Below are 14,657 nucleotides of genomic sequence, written 5' to 3' on the forward strand. Positions count from 1 at the left end.
GTAGTCACTTCTCATTTTCTGTCAGTCTTTTCATCTTCTCAGAGAACCAAATTTGGTTTTGTTGTTTATTTTTCTATTCTCTATCAGATTTATTTCAGTTCAAATTTTACTATTTCCCTCATTCCTCAGGTGCACAATTAGGTGGTCTGAGAGCTTTCATCTTCCCCCTCTTTGCCTTCCTCCTTTTTAACATAGGTGTTTACAGCTAGAAGTATCCCACCAGGCACTGCTTTGGTTGTCAACATGATTCATCTCCAAATGTCCTCTGATTTCCCTTGTGATTTCTTCTTTGACACACAGATAATTTTGGAGTGTGTTAATCTTGCATATTTGCAACTATCCCAAATTTCCTCCTGTTACTCACTTCTTTTTTTTTTTTACAGGCAGGGTGGACAGTGAGAGAGAGAGACAGAGAGAAAGGTCTTCCTTTTCCATTGGCTCACCCCCCAATAGCCGCTGGAGCCGGCGCACTGCGCTGATCCAAAGCCAGGAGCTTCTCCTGGTCTCCCATGCGGGTACAGGACCCAAGCACTTGGGCCATCCTCCACTGCACTCCCAGGCCACAGCAGAGAGCTGGACTGGAAGAGGAGCAACCAGGACAGAATCCGGCACCCAGACTGGGACTAGAACCTGAGTTGCTGGCTCCGCAGGCGGAGGATTAGCCTAGTGAGCCACGGCGCCGGCCCTGTTACTGACTTCTGATTGCTTTCTATTACGGATGAAGGACATAACTGTATTTCAATCCTTTTAAATTTGAGACTCGGTTTTATAGCATGTGCACTTGACAAAATTGTGTAGCGTGCTGTCTTTGGGCAGAGTGTTCTACGAGATGTATTAGGCTCAGTTAGTCAGGGAGGCAACATTTAAAACAAACAACGTGCTGTGACAAAGGACGGAGGAAACTGGATCACCACCAGGAGCTTGAAATCAATAGCACCTGCTCTCAATACGCACACCAGGAAAACCAACCCAGTGACTGCGTGTTAGCAGGAGAGCTCTGCCTGCCAAATCTCCAGCCGGGGTCACTGGATGCGTGTTACAGAAGGATGTCAGTGGGGTCTGTGTCTGCAGTCATGTCATCACCAGCAGCGGCCTGGGCCTCTGGGCCTCATTAGGAGGACCAAATGAGAAACGAAATGAGAATTAAGGCTATTTCATTCCGAGTCTGTTTGGCTCCCCACATAATTTCTTCTGCTGATCCCGTTTTAGGAAACACACTACCCCCACCTTGCAGAAACGTCTCCTTCCAATGACTTTGCTTAACCGTTTCCAAAGGGCACTCAATAGAGCCCTGAACTCCCACAGCACCTAATCCTGGGTGCCCAGAAAGCACACGATGCAATCTGCAGGGTGGGGGAGAGGTTCCGAAGCCCTGGTTGGACTTCAGAACACCCTTTCCCGGGGAATCCATTCATCTGGGAGCCTCTCTCTGACTCTGCTTCCCATCAGCCAGGCCTAGGGCGCAAGCAGCTCCTGCCCATCTGGACCAAGTGCGTGTCTGCAGTGGCAGCAGGGCTCTCAGCACAGTGCTTAGTGAGGTGAAACAGCACCAGTAGGTTCCTGGTGTTCAAAACCAGGTCCTCCAACAGAACAATGACAACTCCTTAGGACTCGCTCAGGTTCATCAACGTCCACTACACGTGCTGAAAGGATTGATGCAGGAAACGCATCAAGACAGAGGGTGGTACTTGTTGTAACATGATGGTATTTACTGCTTTTGCAAATTCTACATTAAATATTGGAATAGAAGAACATGTCCATTCCCCATTCATTGCTCAGAAGTAAAACATAAAAATCTGAGACCCCAAATCTGTAAGAGCTTTTGAGTCTTATGGGCTTGATATATGTTTCTTCATTCAAATATAAAAAAATAATTACTATGTCAGTTTGCACACTGACTGCATGGTGGTGATCCTGTGTTGACTGGGGGAGCCTCAGGATGCATTAAGCCTTAGTATGCTCAGATAATGCAGAAGCTGCTGATTCGGAGGGTGGCTATGTGACCACTGTTTCTTTTGTACCTTCCTATGCAGAGATGATTAATCTATCAAAACAAGCATTAGGGCACAAACATTTTAAAAAGTTTTTATCCAACCAGATAGTTCGGAGATAGAGAATTTATCACTGGTCATGAAAAGCGAGAACTGTATTTGATAAACACTAAGGCATCCAGGTCAATGTCAGTGTTCACTGGTATCAGAAAAATCCCATTCATCACTGTTGCATGGCCACTGATGGCCACACCCAACCTTGTCCTACCACAGGACTGTCGTCCTGAGTTTGCATTACTGATAACTGTCTTAGCCACCAGGCCACTAGCTCCTGTAGAAAAGAGACTATGTCCTACTCACATCCACATACTGTCCCCTACACCGCAGCTGGTGCTGGGACACACAGTTGAGCTCAGTCACACTGAATTTTGACCTCACATTTGATTCCTCGTTCTTCAGGATGGCTGCCTGCACTGCAGCGCTAAACTTGATGTAAGATTCACAACCAAAGGAAAATAACGTCCACCAACATCATCGCTTTCCTATTCTGTAAAACGATTAGCTTCTGCACCATTGTGGAAGTCCTACCTTGCCACTGAGCCAAGATTTAAAACAGGAAACTTTTTAAACATATAGAGCTTTACTGACTGGTGAACAAATTAAAGATATAAAATTCAGCCGCGCATAAAAGACATATTAGGGTTCAGATAGCAACTGATTGCTTTTCAGAGGTAACATGTTTTTTCACAAATTCACAAGCAGAGTTCTTTAACCGGCAAGTTTCCCCAGTCAGTTTCAACATAATCCCATCTATAAAAATTATGATCACACAGCTTGTAGAAGGCACACCTTTTATGTCAAGCAAAACAGCAATGCAGAAGCACCAGATGTATTCTATTTCCCTGAACGTCACTTCTGGCTTTTTAATAAAGATGACTGAATTCTGCATTTATTTGCCAAGGATCTTAAAAGTAATCTTGGTTTAACAGCTAACCTCCCCGTGATGTGCTAGATGTTAGAGGCACTCCCTCCAGGACCATGAGCTGCACTGCCACGTCTGTGTGCGTGCAGGTTTTAGGTTTTAACCAGAGGTTAGCACTGACGTGTGCAGTTGTTGACAGCAAACCATGTTCTCCGAGAGCTAAACTCAAAAGCGACACTCAAACTTCGCGCAAGTGATACTGAGGACGTTACAACTTGGGATGGGATCTGTCAAAAGCCCACTTTATCAGCTCAAAAGCTGCAGTGCCTCCCTTCCAGTGCGCCTTTCCCTCGCTCAGTCTTCTCATATCAGGGAAAAGACCAAACAGAACCAGGTGTGGCTGAGAATCCAAATTACAGCCATGCTGAGGAAGAGAACCACCCCAGACCACTCTCCCGCCTCTTCCTTAGCCGATTTAGATCTGACCCTCGTTGGACAGTAAACTGGAGTGCAGTCTCCAAACCTCAAAGCACCAGGGATGCGGGAGACCCACGCTCACTTGCTGTACGTGTGATACAGCGCACCCCCCCTTCCTACCCTTAAGCTCCCGAGGACTCTTGGGAAGCAGAGGGCAGCTCTCAGCGGCAGAGCGCCCAGCCCCCACGCTCACCTTGATGGCCAGGCCCGCGGGGGTCAGCTTGCCCGCGTTGCGCTCATTGAGGCCGTCTTCCCCCATGAGGGAGGTGAGGTGCTGCAGGCACTCGGCGTGCCCCTGCGAGGCGGCGATGTGTAGCAGGTTGTTCCCGTTCTCGTCGTGAATCTTGTCCAGGTTGTCTGCGGCGAGGTGTGGCTGGTGAAGAGGGAGACGAGAAAACTAAGGACCAGATGCCGTGGGCACCGGGCAGAAGACATGGGCCATGCGGGCGGCACGGGTACCTAGCAAGTCAGAGTTGCCTGCTGTTTGCTGTTACGACACGTTTTAGGTCATGAGTTCCCGTGAGACTGCTCCTCACATCAGACCCGGCACCAGGGCAGGGCCAATGAGCTGGCTGGCTTTGCAAACAAGTGCAACGACATTAATTGGCAGGCTTCTTGTTGGTCTCCTCTATGTCTGGACAAAGTCCTTGAGGGCTGGGGCTGGGTTTTATTCCCCACTGCAGGTGTTAAGCTGGCCAGGAATTGCAGAGCTGGCTTGGACTTCAGACTACACAACGCCTGCTTCTACTTGCGCTATGGTGGGCACCTGGGACACAGCCTCCCCCCCCCCCCCCCAACTCTGAGGCAACTGGAGGCTCCCTGGCCTTTGGTTTTCTCACCTCTAGTGAAGTCAAGTCCCATGGGTGTGACAGGTGGACAGCGACGGGGCGTGAATGGAGGGGTTAACACTCAGGAAACAGGGAAACATGGCAAGGACCAAAGAGAGTTAGAGGGGAGGGGCTGGGACAATGGAAAGAGATGTTTTCAGGAGAAAAAAAAAATTATTTGGTAAAGTTGTTCGGCCATATTGCCCTATTACAAGACCATTTGTTTTTACAGACCAAGCACGCTGTGCTTGATCTCTGTATGGCTTACACTCAGCGGAATCCCACCCCAAGGTGCCATGATTTTCTCGAATGAGACTCTGATCAGCATCCCAGTGTGTGCCCTGGCTCACTGCTGTTTGATCCAAGTCTGGAAGCAGCTAAGGGACGGCGTAGGCACATCAATGCTGTCTCAGTTTGGCCTCCTGGGAGCCTAAGCGGAACAGATTTTTTTGGACACCAACGTCTAGAATCCTTGGGGAAGCCTCTCTAGAAGAGGAGACCTGGAACTGAGTGAAAAATCCCCGGGGGTCAGCAGGCAGGCCAGCTGTGGGGTGAGCCTCTATCTGCAGTCACTCCTCAAACACCCTGGTCCACCTCTTCTGCACAGTGACCAGGATCAGACAGAAGAGCCTCTGTTCATGATCTGGCAGGTGCACCACCAGCAAGGAACTGACATCCCCCAGTGAGAGCATTCAGGACCACCTGAAAAGCAAAATCGTGCTGGCTCTGTGTTGTTTTTGTCTTAGATTAAGAGCCTTTACTCCAGCAGAATTCATGCAAAGTTAACATGAAATAACACTCCTCTGTAACTGATTGTTTTCCCCTATGAACCTCCAGACTTCTTATTTAAAAATGCAATGGGACACATCTCTCACCCAAAGCAAGCCACAAGATTAAGCAAGAAGCCAAACAGCTGCACCATCCGTCCGTTGCTAACACACGGAGCTGATAAAGACAGTCTCCAGATCAGGGAGGCGCTTGCCACGCGAGCGTCTGTCTACTCACCAGGAGCGAGATCTGCCCTTCTCTGACGATGTTCAGGATGCTCTTGACTTTCTTCTGGTGCTCGGTCTTCTCCTCGGGGCCCGGGCAGGTGGGCCAGCTCACGCCGTTGACCTGCTCCTCCAGCTTGGCTTCTGCGGCCGAGCATGGCAGGCGGAAGGCCCGGAGCTGGCAGTCGGGCAGCGCCTTCTCGGCCTTTCCGCCATGTGGTTCTGCGAAGGCCTTGTTCGGGAAGTCTCTGCTCTGGCTCTCAGGCTCATAGGCAGAGACACAAGGAACCGGAGCGGGCGCGCCCTCGGAGTCGTCCGGGCCCAGCTTGTGCTGATCGCACAGGGCGGTGGATGCTTTTCTCAGGTGAGGGCTTTTCACGGGAGACAGGACACAGAAGGGCGTGGTGGTGGATGGTGGGTTCTCGGCACCTTCTGCACAGCAGGCTTTGCTGGTGGCGAGGCCGTTGACGGTCGTGCATAAACCCAAAATCCTTTTTTCCGAAGCCACCTTGCTGAAAGAGGCAAGCTGTTGGTTGGACTTGATGTAAGGCACATCCAGGATCTCATCCATGTCGAGGTCATAGTGCTCCAGCTCGCCCAGCGCCGGGCTGGGCTCCGAGCCTTTCCCAGGCACGCCCCCGACTCCCTCTTCGGGGCCCAGCTCCTCAGGCTGGGGGCCCGCATCAGAGTCACCCCCTTTCTGGAGGTCCCCCTTCTGGTTCTTTTGATCATCGCTTTCATTGCTGTCCAGGGTCTCCGGCTGGTGTTTCAGTGGGGAAACCCGTTTCACCGGGCGGAACTTGCTATATACGTCGGCGATCCCCGTGGGCTTCTGTGTGTTGGTAATGAGAGTCGAGACGCCACAATTCCAGCCAGAGCCAGAAACTGTTCACGGAAAGGTTAGAAGGGGACACCATTAAACTGGAATGCCAAACACACCTTGACCACGCATGCGGAACCTCTACTCAAGGGAGGTTCAAGTTCAGCCCCTGTGCAGGGGCCTGGCTTGGAGAGCACATACATCTAACAATTCTTCCTTAGCACTGGATGACTGCTAAAGGCATGAGAAAGTTGTGACATTGGTGACTCAAAGTGGGAGGGGGCACGTGTGGCACGGCAGCTTAAGCCGCTGCTCGGGATGCCTGCATCCCATATTGGATGCCTGGTTCCGCTCCCAGCCTCTCTGCTTCTGATCCAGCGTCCTGCTGGGGGGCCTGGGGGACAGTAGATAATGGTTCAAGTATGGGAGTCCCTGTGGCTCACACAGGGGACCTGGATGGAGTTCTTGGATAGCAGCTTTGGTCCAGCCTTGGCAGTTGCGGGCATTTGGGGAGCAAACAGCAGATGGAAGATTTCTCTATTGTTCTGTTTTTCAAACAAATTAATCTTTAAAATTTAATTAGTAGTGGGGCCGGCGCTGTGGCACAGCGGGTTAACGCCCTGGCCTGAAGTGCCCGCATCCCATATGGGTGCTGGTTCAAGACCCGGCTGCTCCACTTGCTGTCCAGCTCTCAGCTATGGCTTGGGAAAGCAGTGGAAGATGGCCCAAGTCCTTGGGCCCCTGCACCAGCATGGGAGACCAGGAGGCTCCTGCCTCCTGGCTTCAGATCAGCACAGCTCCGGCCACTGTGGCCAATTGGGGAGTGAACCAGCGGATGGAAGATTTCTCTCTCTCTCTCTCTCTCTCTGCCTCTCCTCTCTCTGTGTAACCCCGACTTTCAAGTAAAATAAATAAATCTTAAAAAAAATTTAATTAGTAGTAGTAATAACGGTAAAAGCAGACAGCCATTTAGGATCTATATCCCGGGCAGGATTTCATTATGTGCCACCACTTTGGAAAACAGGAGTAGAGGCAGGATTCTCTGTAATAACCCACACTGATTTAGGGAGAAAAGAGAGGTGTGCACACTCGTCCACACAGCCATCCTCGTCTAGGCACCCTGGTCAGCCACCACGCAGGGGTTTTCGTTGCACTTCGTTTCGGCGCATGGCTCAGCCACACAATGCACTGAAGGCGTCCTCTTTAAGATTTAATGCTGCCCCGTGCTGCTGGGAAAGCCAGACACAGCAGAACACACTGGGGAAGGGAGGAGGGGCAGGCAGCACTGTGTGCTTGCTTCTTTCTCTGCAAAGTTTAGATAAAGATCAAGTGTTGTTTGGTTGAGATGGAGAGGGAAGTGAGACAGTCAGACACACGTGGAAGAGAAAGAATCACTACTCTCCCAGTTGGTGTCACAGGAGAGGGCCCCCTGCCCCGGCACCTCCTCCGGGCCGGCAGACACAGCCCCCATGGCCACGATGACAGCACTGCCTCTCTGGGCCACTCCTCTGACCCAGGACCCTAATTTACAGGCTTCTACTCCCTGCTACTTCCTTTGCACCACTCCCCACCACCGGGCTGGATTTCACAGCATGGCCTCCAGTGGGGCCCTCTGGTCCCTCTCTCCTCTCTGGTGTAGCAGCAGGTGGGACGTGTTCACCCAACACACGTGTACTTGTGTGTTCTTTGCTCTGGGGGCTCAAAGAAAGGAGAGAAGAACCCACCAAGGGTATGTACTCAGGTCTGCAACTTCCGCAACAGGCCCAGGCCACGAGTGACTCTTGGGTTGAAAGTGCACATTACTAAAGTCCCCTATATTTAGGCCGCTGGTCACTGCTTCTCCTGCTAGGAATGTCTGCTTGGGGTTCAGAGAAGTTCTGGAATCAAGCTGGGGTCGTCGACTGTGGACCTGAATGCTATGCAACTCTCAATGAGTTCTTTCTCCCAGAGGGACTACACTGTGGCCTGGGGTTCCAGAGGGTCTGCGCTATGGGGGCCACCACCAAGGCCTTTCAGAGTTTATAAAGGGACTACTGTGAGCTGTGCAGTGAGGGCGTTTTGCCTCCAGTAAGCAACGTGCACAAGAATGCTTCCGAAGGTAGCAGGCATGTGGATGGTGGCAGGTCACGGCTCCTCTTCCCTCCTGTCGACTCTAATTCACAGTGCCTGGCACAGAGCAATCAGCAAATGCTAGAATGCGAGTTTCAATCTCACTTAGCACAGCACTTTCAATCTTTTTTTTTTTTAAGATTTATTTATTTATTTGGAAGTCAGAATTACACAGAGAGAGGAGAGGCAGAGAGTGAGAGAGAGGTCTTCCATTCGCTGGTTCACTCCCCGGATGGCTGCAATGGCCGGAGCTGTGCCAATCCAAAGCCAGGAGCCAAGGGCTTCTTCCGGGTCTCTCATGCGGGTGCAGGGGCCCAAGGACTTGGGGCATTTTCTACTGCTTTCCCAGGCCATAGCAGAGAGCTGGATCAGAAGTGGAGCAGCCGGGTCTCAAACTGGCGCCCATATGGAATGCTGGCTTTTCAGGCCAGGGCGTTAACCCTCTGTGCCACAGCACTGGCCCTGCACTTTCAATCTTTGAAAAATCACAAAGAGCATCCTTCTGGGGGATCCTCATCCTAATTTCACAGGGGATGGAAGTCCTGCTAGCAAACTCAGAGGAGTGAGAACCACTAGTAAGAGCAAACATTTCTAAAGTTATTCATAAAGTCTAAACATGCAAAGGCAAAAACAACTAATTCCAGTTGTCCCCTTTGAGATTCAGAAGTGTCCTAACTTTTCTATGTCCTTTTTTCTATCTAAGATGTGAAACTATGAAAAATTAACGTCTGCCAGTACATTCTGCCAAGCTTTTTTTCTGCCTTTGAAGAACACGATTACTTACATAAAACAGCAGAGAGATAGTGGACATAGAGTTTATAAGGCACAAATACGCTTCAACCGTATTCATCGGCTTTCTGCAAAACTTTATAGTGAGGAAAACATTTTAGATTCACGGATGTTTGAAGAACGTATTTATTAGGTCTGGTATTTGCTAATATCTTGCCAATTACCTTGATTTCTTTGGAACTTCTAGAAAATGTGCATCTCGGAATGTAATAAAAAATTTAAGGCCACATAACTTAGTGGGTCAATACAATGAGTGCATTGTACCCATGTATTTATGTATTGTATCAGGTCATGGGTTCAAAGGGCTACCCTTTCATGTTGGCTTTATTTACATGTGAAATTTTTTCCAAGTGATACAGGGAAATGGATACCATATGTTTCCCAGCTGTTCTGTTCTGACAGGAGCCATTAAGAACGTTCTATGGAGATGAATTCTGTCTGAGTCTTAGCAAAACACTTCTTTGCACAGAAGGGCCTAGAGACTGAAGAGGGAGCATCAACATTTAGGCTTGTTGCCCTTCCCTTACTCAAACCCATGACCACTTTTTTTTTTTTTTCAGGCTAAGGGGTGAAATCTGGGCTTTCTAGTCTGTGTCTTAACTGCCAAGACAAAAATCCCAGTCATGAAAAATGGGTTATTTAATGGGCGTTCATGGGACTGCTCCAACTGCTCTATCATATACTTGGATGAGAAGAAGGGTAATTTTATGCCAAATACAAAAGACACCATTTGATTAGTTTATTTCTCTTAAGCTGGACAAAAAGATATATATATATATATATATTTTTTTTTTTGACAGGCAGAATTAGTGAGAGAGAGAGAGAGAAAGGTCTTCCTTTTTCCGTTGGTTCACCCCCCAAATGGCCACTACGGCCGGCATGCTGCGCCAATCCAAAGCCAGGAGCCAGGTACTTCCTCCTGGTCTCCCATGTGGGTGCAGGCCCGGGCCACAGCAGAGAGCTGGACTGGAAGAGGAGCAACCAGGAAAGAACTGGCGCCCCAACTGGGTCTAGAACCCAGAGTCCCAGCGCCACAGGTGAGGATTAGCCTAGTGAGCCGTGGCGCCAGCCGACAAAAAGATATTTTAAGCACAACATCAAAAAAGAGACAGACTCACCCGATTTTCACTTCCAGTTCTGTACATCTATTCAAAATCTCACCTACACGACTGCTCAACCGCAGTGCCGTAATAACTTTCTTATCACATGTGGAAACAAGTTCAGACTAAGTACAGTTGCTAAGACAACTTTAAGGGGCTGGTGCCATGGTGCAGTAGGTCAATCCTCCATCTGTAGCACTGGCATCCCATATGGGCACTGGTTCTAGTCCGGGCCGCTCCTCTTCCAATCCAGCTCTCTGCTAATGGCCGGGGAAGCAGTAGAAAATGCCCAAGCCCTTGGGCCTCTGCACCTGCATGGGAGACCTGGAAGAAGCTCCTGGCTTCAGATCGGTACAGCTCCGGCCGTTGCGGCTATCTGGGGAGTGAATCAATGGAAGGAAGACCTTTCTCTCTGTCTCTCCCTCTCACTGTCTGTAACTCTACCTCTCAAATAAATAAAAATAAATAAAAGTCTTTTTTAAAAAAAGACAACTTTAAGGTTAATTTATTTTCTGGAAACTGCAAATAAATTCCTCACATGTAAATCAAATCTAAATAATTGAAAAGTTTCATCTATTTTAGACTTTCACAACCTCCATGAAAATGGAGGTTTTTATGTCATTTATCTTTCCCTCAACGTAGCCAGAAAATTGCTTTATAGAAGTAGATTCTTAATGACTTTTTGGTTGAATGGCTTCATTTTTAACATCATACAAAAATAAACATGGCTAACGTGCCTTAAACCTGCCTACCTGATTGTGTCACTGATTTGTCTAAAATGGTCAGCAGCTGAATGGGCATGACTTTGATGCTGACTAATGGGCCAGAAGTGTCTCTCCACATCAGGCGGGCACTCAGAAGGTCTCTGAGCTTCAGTACACCATTTCCAATGGCCTGCTGACCAAGCGCATCCAGGTACTGATTTATTCAACAACCGCTTACTGTGGGCCTGGGATGGGCAAGGATTTGTGACAGGCATCCTGTTCCAGTCCAGGGGCTTTCTCTCTCTCTCCACCTTTGCCTGGTCCTCCTGTCCCCTCCTCCTCAGCCAACACACACACATACACACACACACATTCACATCCTTGCCCTCCCTCTCCCTCTCTCCACTCCTCTTCTCTAGACACCCTCCAGTGCTCCTGGCCTCGATCATGCATGGCCATTTATGTGCCCTCCCAAGCCATTTATCTCCAAGGCATCACTGACTGCTCTCTTTCCCTGACCTCTGTCCCATAGCCCTCAAGCACTAAGTCATCCTGCATCTTTATCCTATGTCCTCTTAAACCCTGGCCCTTTTCTTCAGCCTCACTGCACTGACTGAGCCACACTGGGACCGCCTCCCACAGCCTTGCAGGATTCTCCCTGCTTCTCCTGAGTTCTCTCTCCCTGAACTTTTCCCAAGTGACACTCATTTTCTATGTACCAAAGAGCTTCTTTTAAAAACAAACATGTTTGAAAGCTGTTTCAGAAAAATATGGCTAACTCACAGTACAAGGATACTTCAAAAAGTTCATGGAAAATGGGATGAAAAGCTATTTTGGTGAGAAAAGTCTTAAGATCCATGCAAAGCTTTTTCACAATACACATTTTCCATGCACTTTTTTGGAGACTCCTTGGGTAAGTGGTACACAAGTAAAGCAAAAATACCATAGGTAGATCTTGGGTAGAACACGTGCTGTAGAAACGATATCTAAATCACTCAGCTTCAGGAAGCCCTGGCTTTTAGAACAAGAGTTCAGTTACTTAGCATGGTGTGCAGCAGTCTTATTCGTCTTCTCACGTCAGTATTCGTCATTCCAGATCACTCGTTTCCCCTCGCACTGGCACTGCTGAGTTAACCGTAGACCCCATATTCTTCCTTCTGCTCTCCTGCCCTTGGCTGGCTCTCCTTTCCCTGCAATGCCCCTGCAGCCATCCTGCATAGAGGAATGCACTGGGGTGTCACTTGCTGGTACACCTTTGATGTCCCAGAGAGCAGTTGTTCTTGGCTTGTCAGTACCCGGGCAACAGCTGCACCTGGCTACAGCTGGGCGACCTGCAAGTTCTGGGCTAACAATTCTCTCATGCATCTACCTCACCTTCTCTTCTGAGAGTTCCTCCAGGGCAAACGTTGTCCAAACCCTACTTGTGTTGACAGCCAGCCCTCTAGCCCAGCAGCTCAAAGACATGGGGACTCGGTGGCTGCACCTTTCAGTGAGCAAACGAATCAAGTGGAAGGGAGGGGACATGGGAGAAAGGAAGGGGTCCACCAGACCAGAGACGCAGAGTACAGTGAGTAAACGCAAGCCTTGCCACAATGAGTCATTCCTGCCTCACTTTGGGCACTGAGTATTTCACAAAGACGGCCTTGGTAAGGTCATGAAGACAGCCTCCATACCGAAGCACGCCCATCGATTTCCAACAGCAAGCTCTAAGCCTCAGTTTCCCAATCTGTACACGAAGGGGTTACAAAATCCAAAGGCCTAGACCTGATCCACCCCTCAACTTGTCTGGCTGAATGGAACCTCTACAAAGAGCAGGGCTCTCTCCTCCGAGTGAGTCACTATGAGACACTGTAATTCCTCACAATTTATCATGACGAGGCCACGCTGAATGCTGACTTGAGCAATTCCAGCTCTGGGGCCTGATAAATTAGTATTTTCTTGGGGGAGATAATGGACAGTTTGCTGTTGCCATGGAGGACACAGTTTTTAAGGCTAAACATCAGTGCTGGCTCCTAAAATGCCTACTTATTTTACTTCTAAATATGGAGTTAATGTTTTCATATTAGAAAGCTAACTTGAGCTCTCAAGAGCTCAAGAGAAAGCAGAAATGTCTGAACAGCCAGACAGTGCTTCCCTGGTGTTGTCACAAGCTAGGGGAACTCCATTTTCCACGAGGAACACGCAGTCAGCTTCAGCTGCTGTCATCTGAGGTCTATGTAACCGGGCACTGCCGTCTCACGACAGCAGCAAGGAGGGAACGGGGTCCACGTGAGGACCACCTTGGACCTCTGTGCTTCCCTCAGAGATCAGACTGCAACCTGCACCCAGACAGGGTGAGGTGAGCTCTGCACTTGCAGAGCTGTGTCAGGGCGCTGTGTTGGGACCAACATGTATTCACATGTTTCTGGAGCACTCCCACAGGCTGGCTTCCTCACCCCTCTTATCAGTGCCACAGACCCTGTACGGAGGGAACTGTGAGGCTAACAGGGAACTACAGAGGTCTTTATTCTTATAAAAATGACAGCCAATAGTCCAGTCACATTAAGGGTGTCAAAACACTGTGGACAAGATTCATTGATTTGCATTAGAAACCTCTCTAAGTGGCTACTGATGCCAAGCAGCCCGTTTTGAATACGTCAAATCATTCTGACATAACATTGTTATTATAAATAATATTACACAATAATATGATAGTAAAATGTTTTATTACCCCCTGCACTGCCTGTAGTTGTCAAGACCTGCCCATCTGACCCAGCACCCTATGTGCACCCACTCCTTTGTTCTGTGGAAACTCAGTGAGATCCTCAAGCCCTATTACCCTGCCTAGAGAAGATACTTCTTCACCAAAGAGGAGTATTCTATCACGAAATCAGACTCAATATTTTGACAGCTTTAAACCTTTGGGCTTCAGAAGTACAGTTTCCATAGGGTAGAAACTGGTGAGCCTGAGGGAAGTACACGGTTTCAGAATTACTCTGTCATTTCCAAAGTATGCTGACCTTCAATCTGACACTGGCAAAACCTCGCAAGCGGATTAAACTTTGTGTTCATTCCAGGCCTGTTTACTGGGCATCCTTTCCTGCTTTCTCGCTCTGTATGGAGCTGCACTGAGAGACACAGCCAGGGCCAGTGCAGGGGCTCACGGGCAGAGCTGTGCAGCAGCAAGGCCCCCTTGTCTGGTGCTGCAGCCACGACTTTGCAGTTCTCACTGCAGGTGGCGCTGTTTTACAGTGTAGACTACTGGCAAGGACAAAGAACGGGGAGCCCGGCTCCGTGGTGAGAGAAAGCTGGAGGCTGAAGGCACAAGGCGTGGGAAGCTGGATGATCCCTATATCTGCTCCCCGGCTCCCTCCAATTCACGGCCCCTTGAAGTGCCTGTTTATTCTGTTTCTAAATATGGGTCCACGTTAGAAAGGACAAAGAGGAAAGGGGGTTGTCTTTAGGGTACAAGAATGTTCAGTACTTCTGTCTTTTTTGCTAATGGTTACATGAATTCTCTTTTGTATAAGAAACAGAGTGGGGATACTGTGAAACCTGGCCTGCTCTCGAGAGGGCTGCACTGTAAGCTCTCGAGGGAGCAGGGCTGGAAGCAAAGGCGCTGGCCTGCGGCCGTGGCTTCCTCTTGGCAGCTGTGTCTGCCCCTGCAGGCTCCTGCCCTGGCTGAGCTCTGTCCTGGCTGGAGAGAAGACGGGCAGGTGCAGCGGAACAAAGCTACGCAGGGGACCAGCACACAGGGCCTCTTCCCAGGGCCAGGGGCGGACAGAGCTGCCGTGCCTCTGCTTTCAAGTGCAGGTGGGCACACTCCTCGTTGGCCTCATCAAGAACATGGACAGAGACGCCAATGCATTTCCAGAAGCCTGCAAAATGCACGCACTCTCTCTTTAAATGCTAGCCATTCTTGGCTTCTCTTCAACCTCTCTTCTGTC

General features: G+C 49.3%; 1 protein-coding gene across 3 annotated transcripts in view; it reads right to left on the bottom strand.

Annotated features, from left to right (window-relative positions):
• The window catches only part of SNCAIP (synuclein alpha interacting protein), a 169,233-nt gene that overhangs the window by 32,468 nt on the left and 122,108 nt on the right, over positions 1 to 14,657 (bottom strand). For all 3 annotated transcript variants that reach the window (XM_062189808.1, XM_062189806.1, XM_062189809.1), the window contains exons 4-5: positions 5,223 to 6,094; positions 3,584 to 3,763 (exon numbers count right to left, since the gene is read on the bottom strand). In XM_062189808.1, the coding sequence (XP_062045792.1) occupies positions 3,584 to 3,763; positions 5,223 to 6,094 (1,052 nt within the window). The remainder of the gene's footprint in view (positions 1 to 3,583; positions 3,764 to 5,222; positions 6,095 to 14,657) is intronic.

This window comes from Lepus europaeus, chromosome 4, assembly GCF_033115175.1.
Source record: "Lepus europaeus isolate LE1 chromosome 4, mLepTim1.pri, whole genome shotgun sequence".
NCBI lineage: Eukaryota > Metazoa > Chordata > Mammalia > Lagomorpha > Leporidae > Lepus > Lepus europaeus.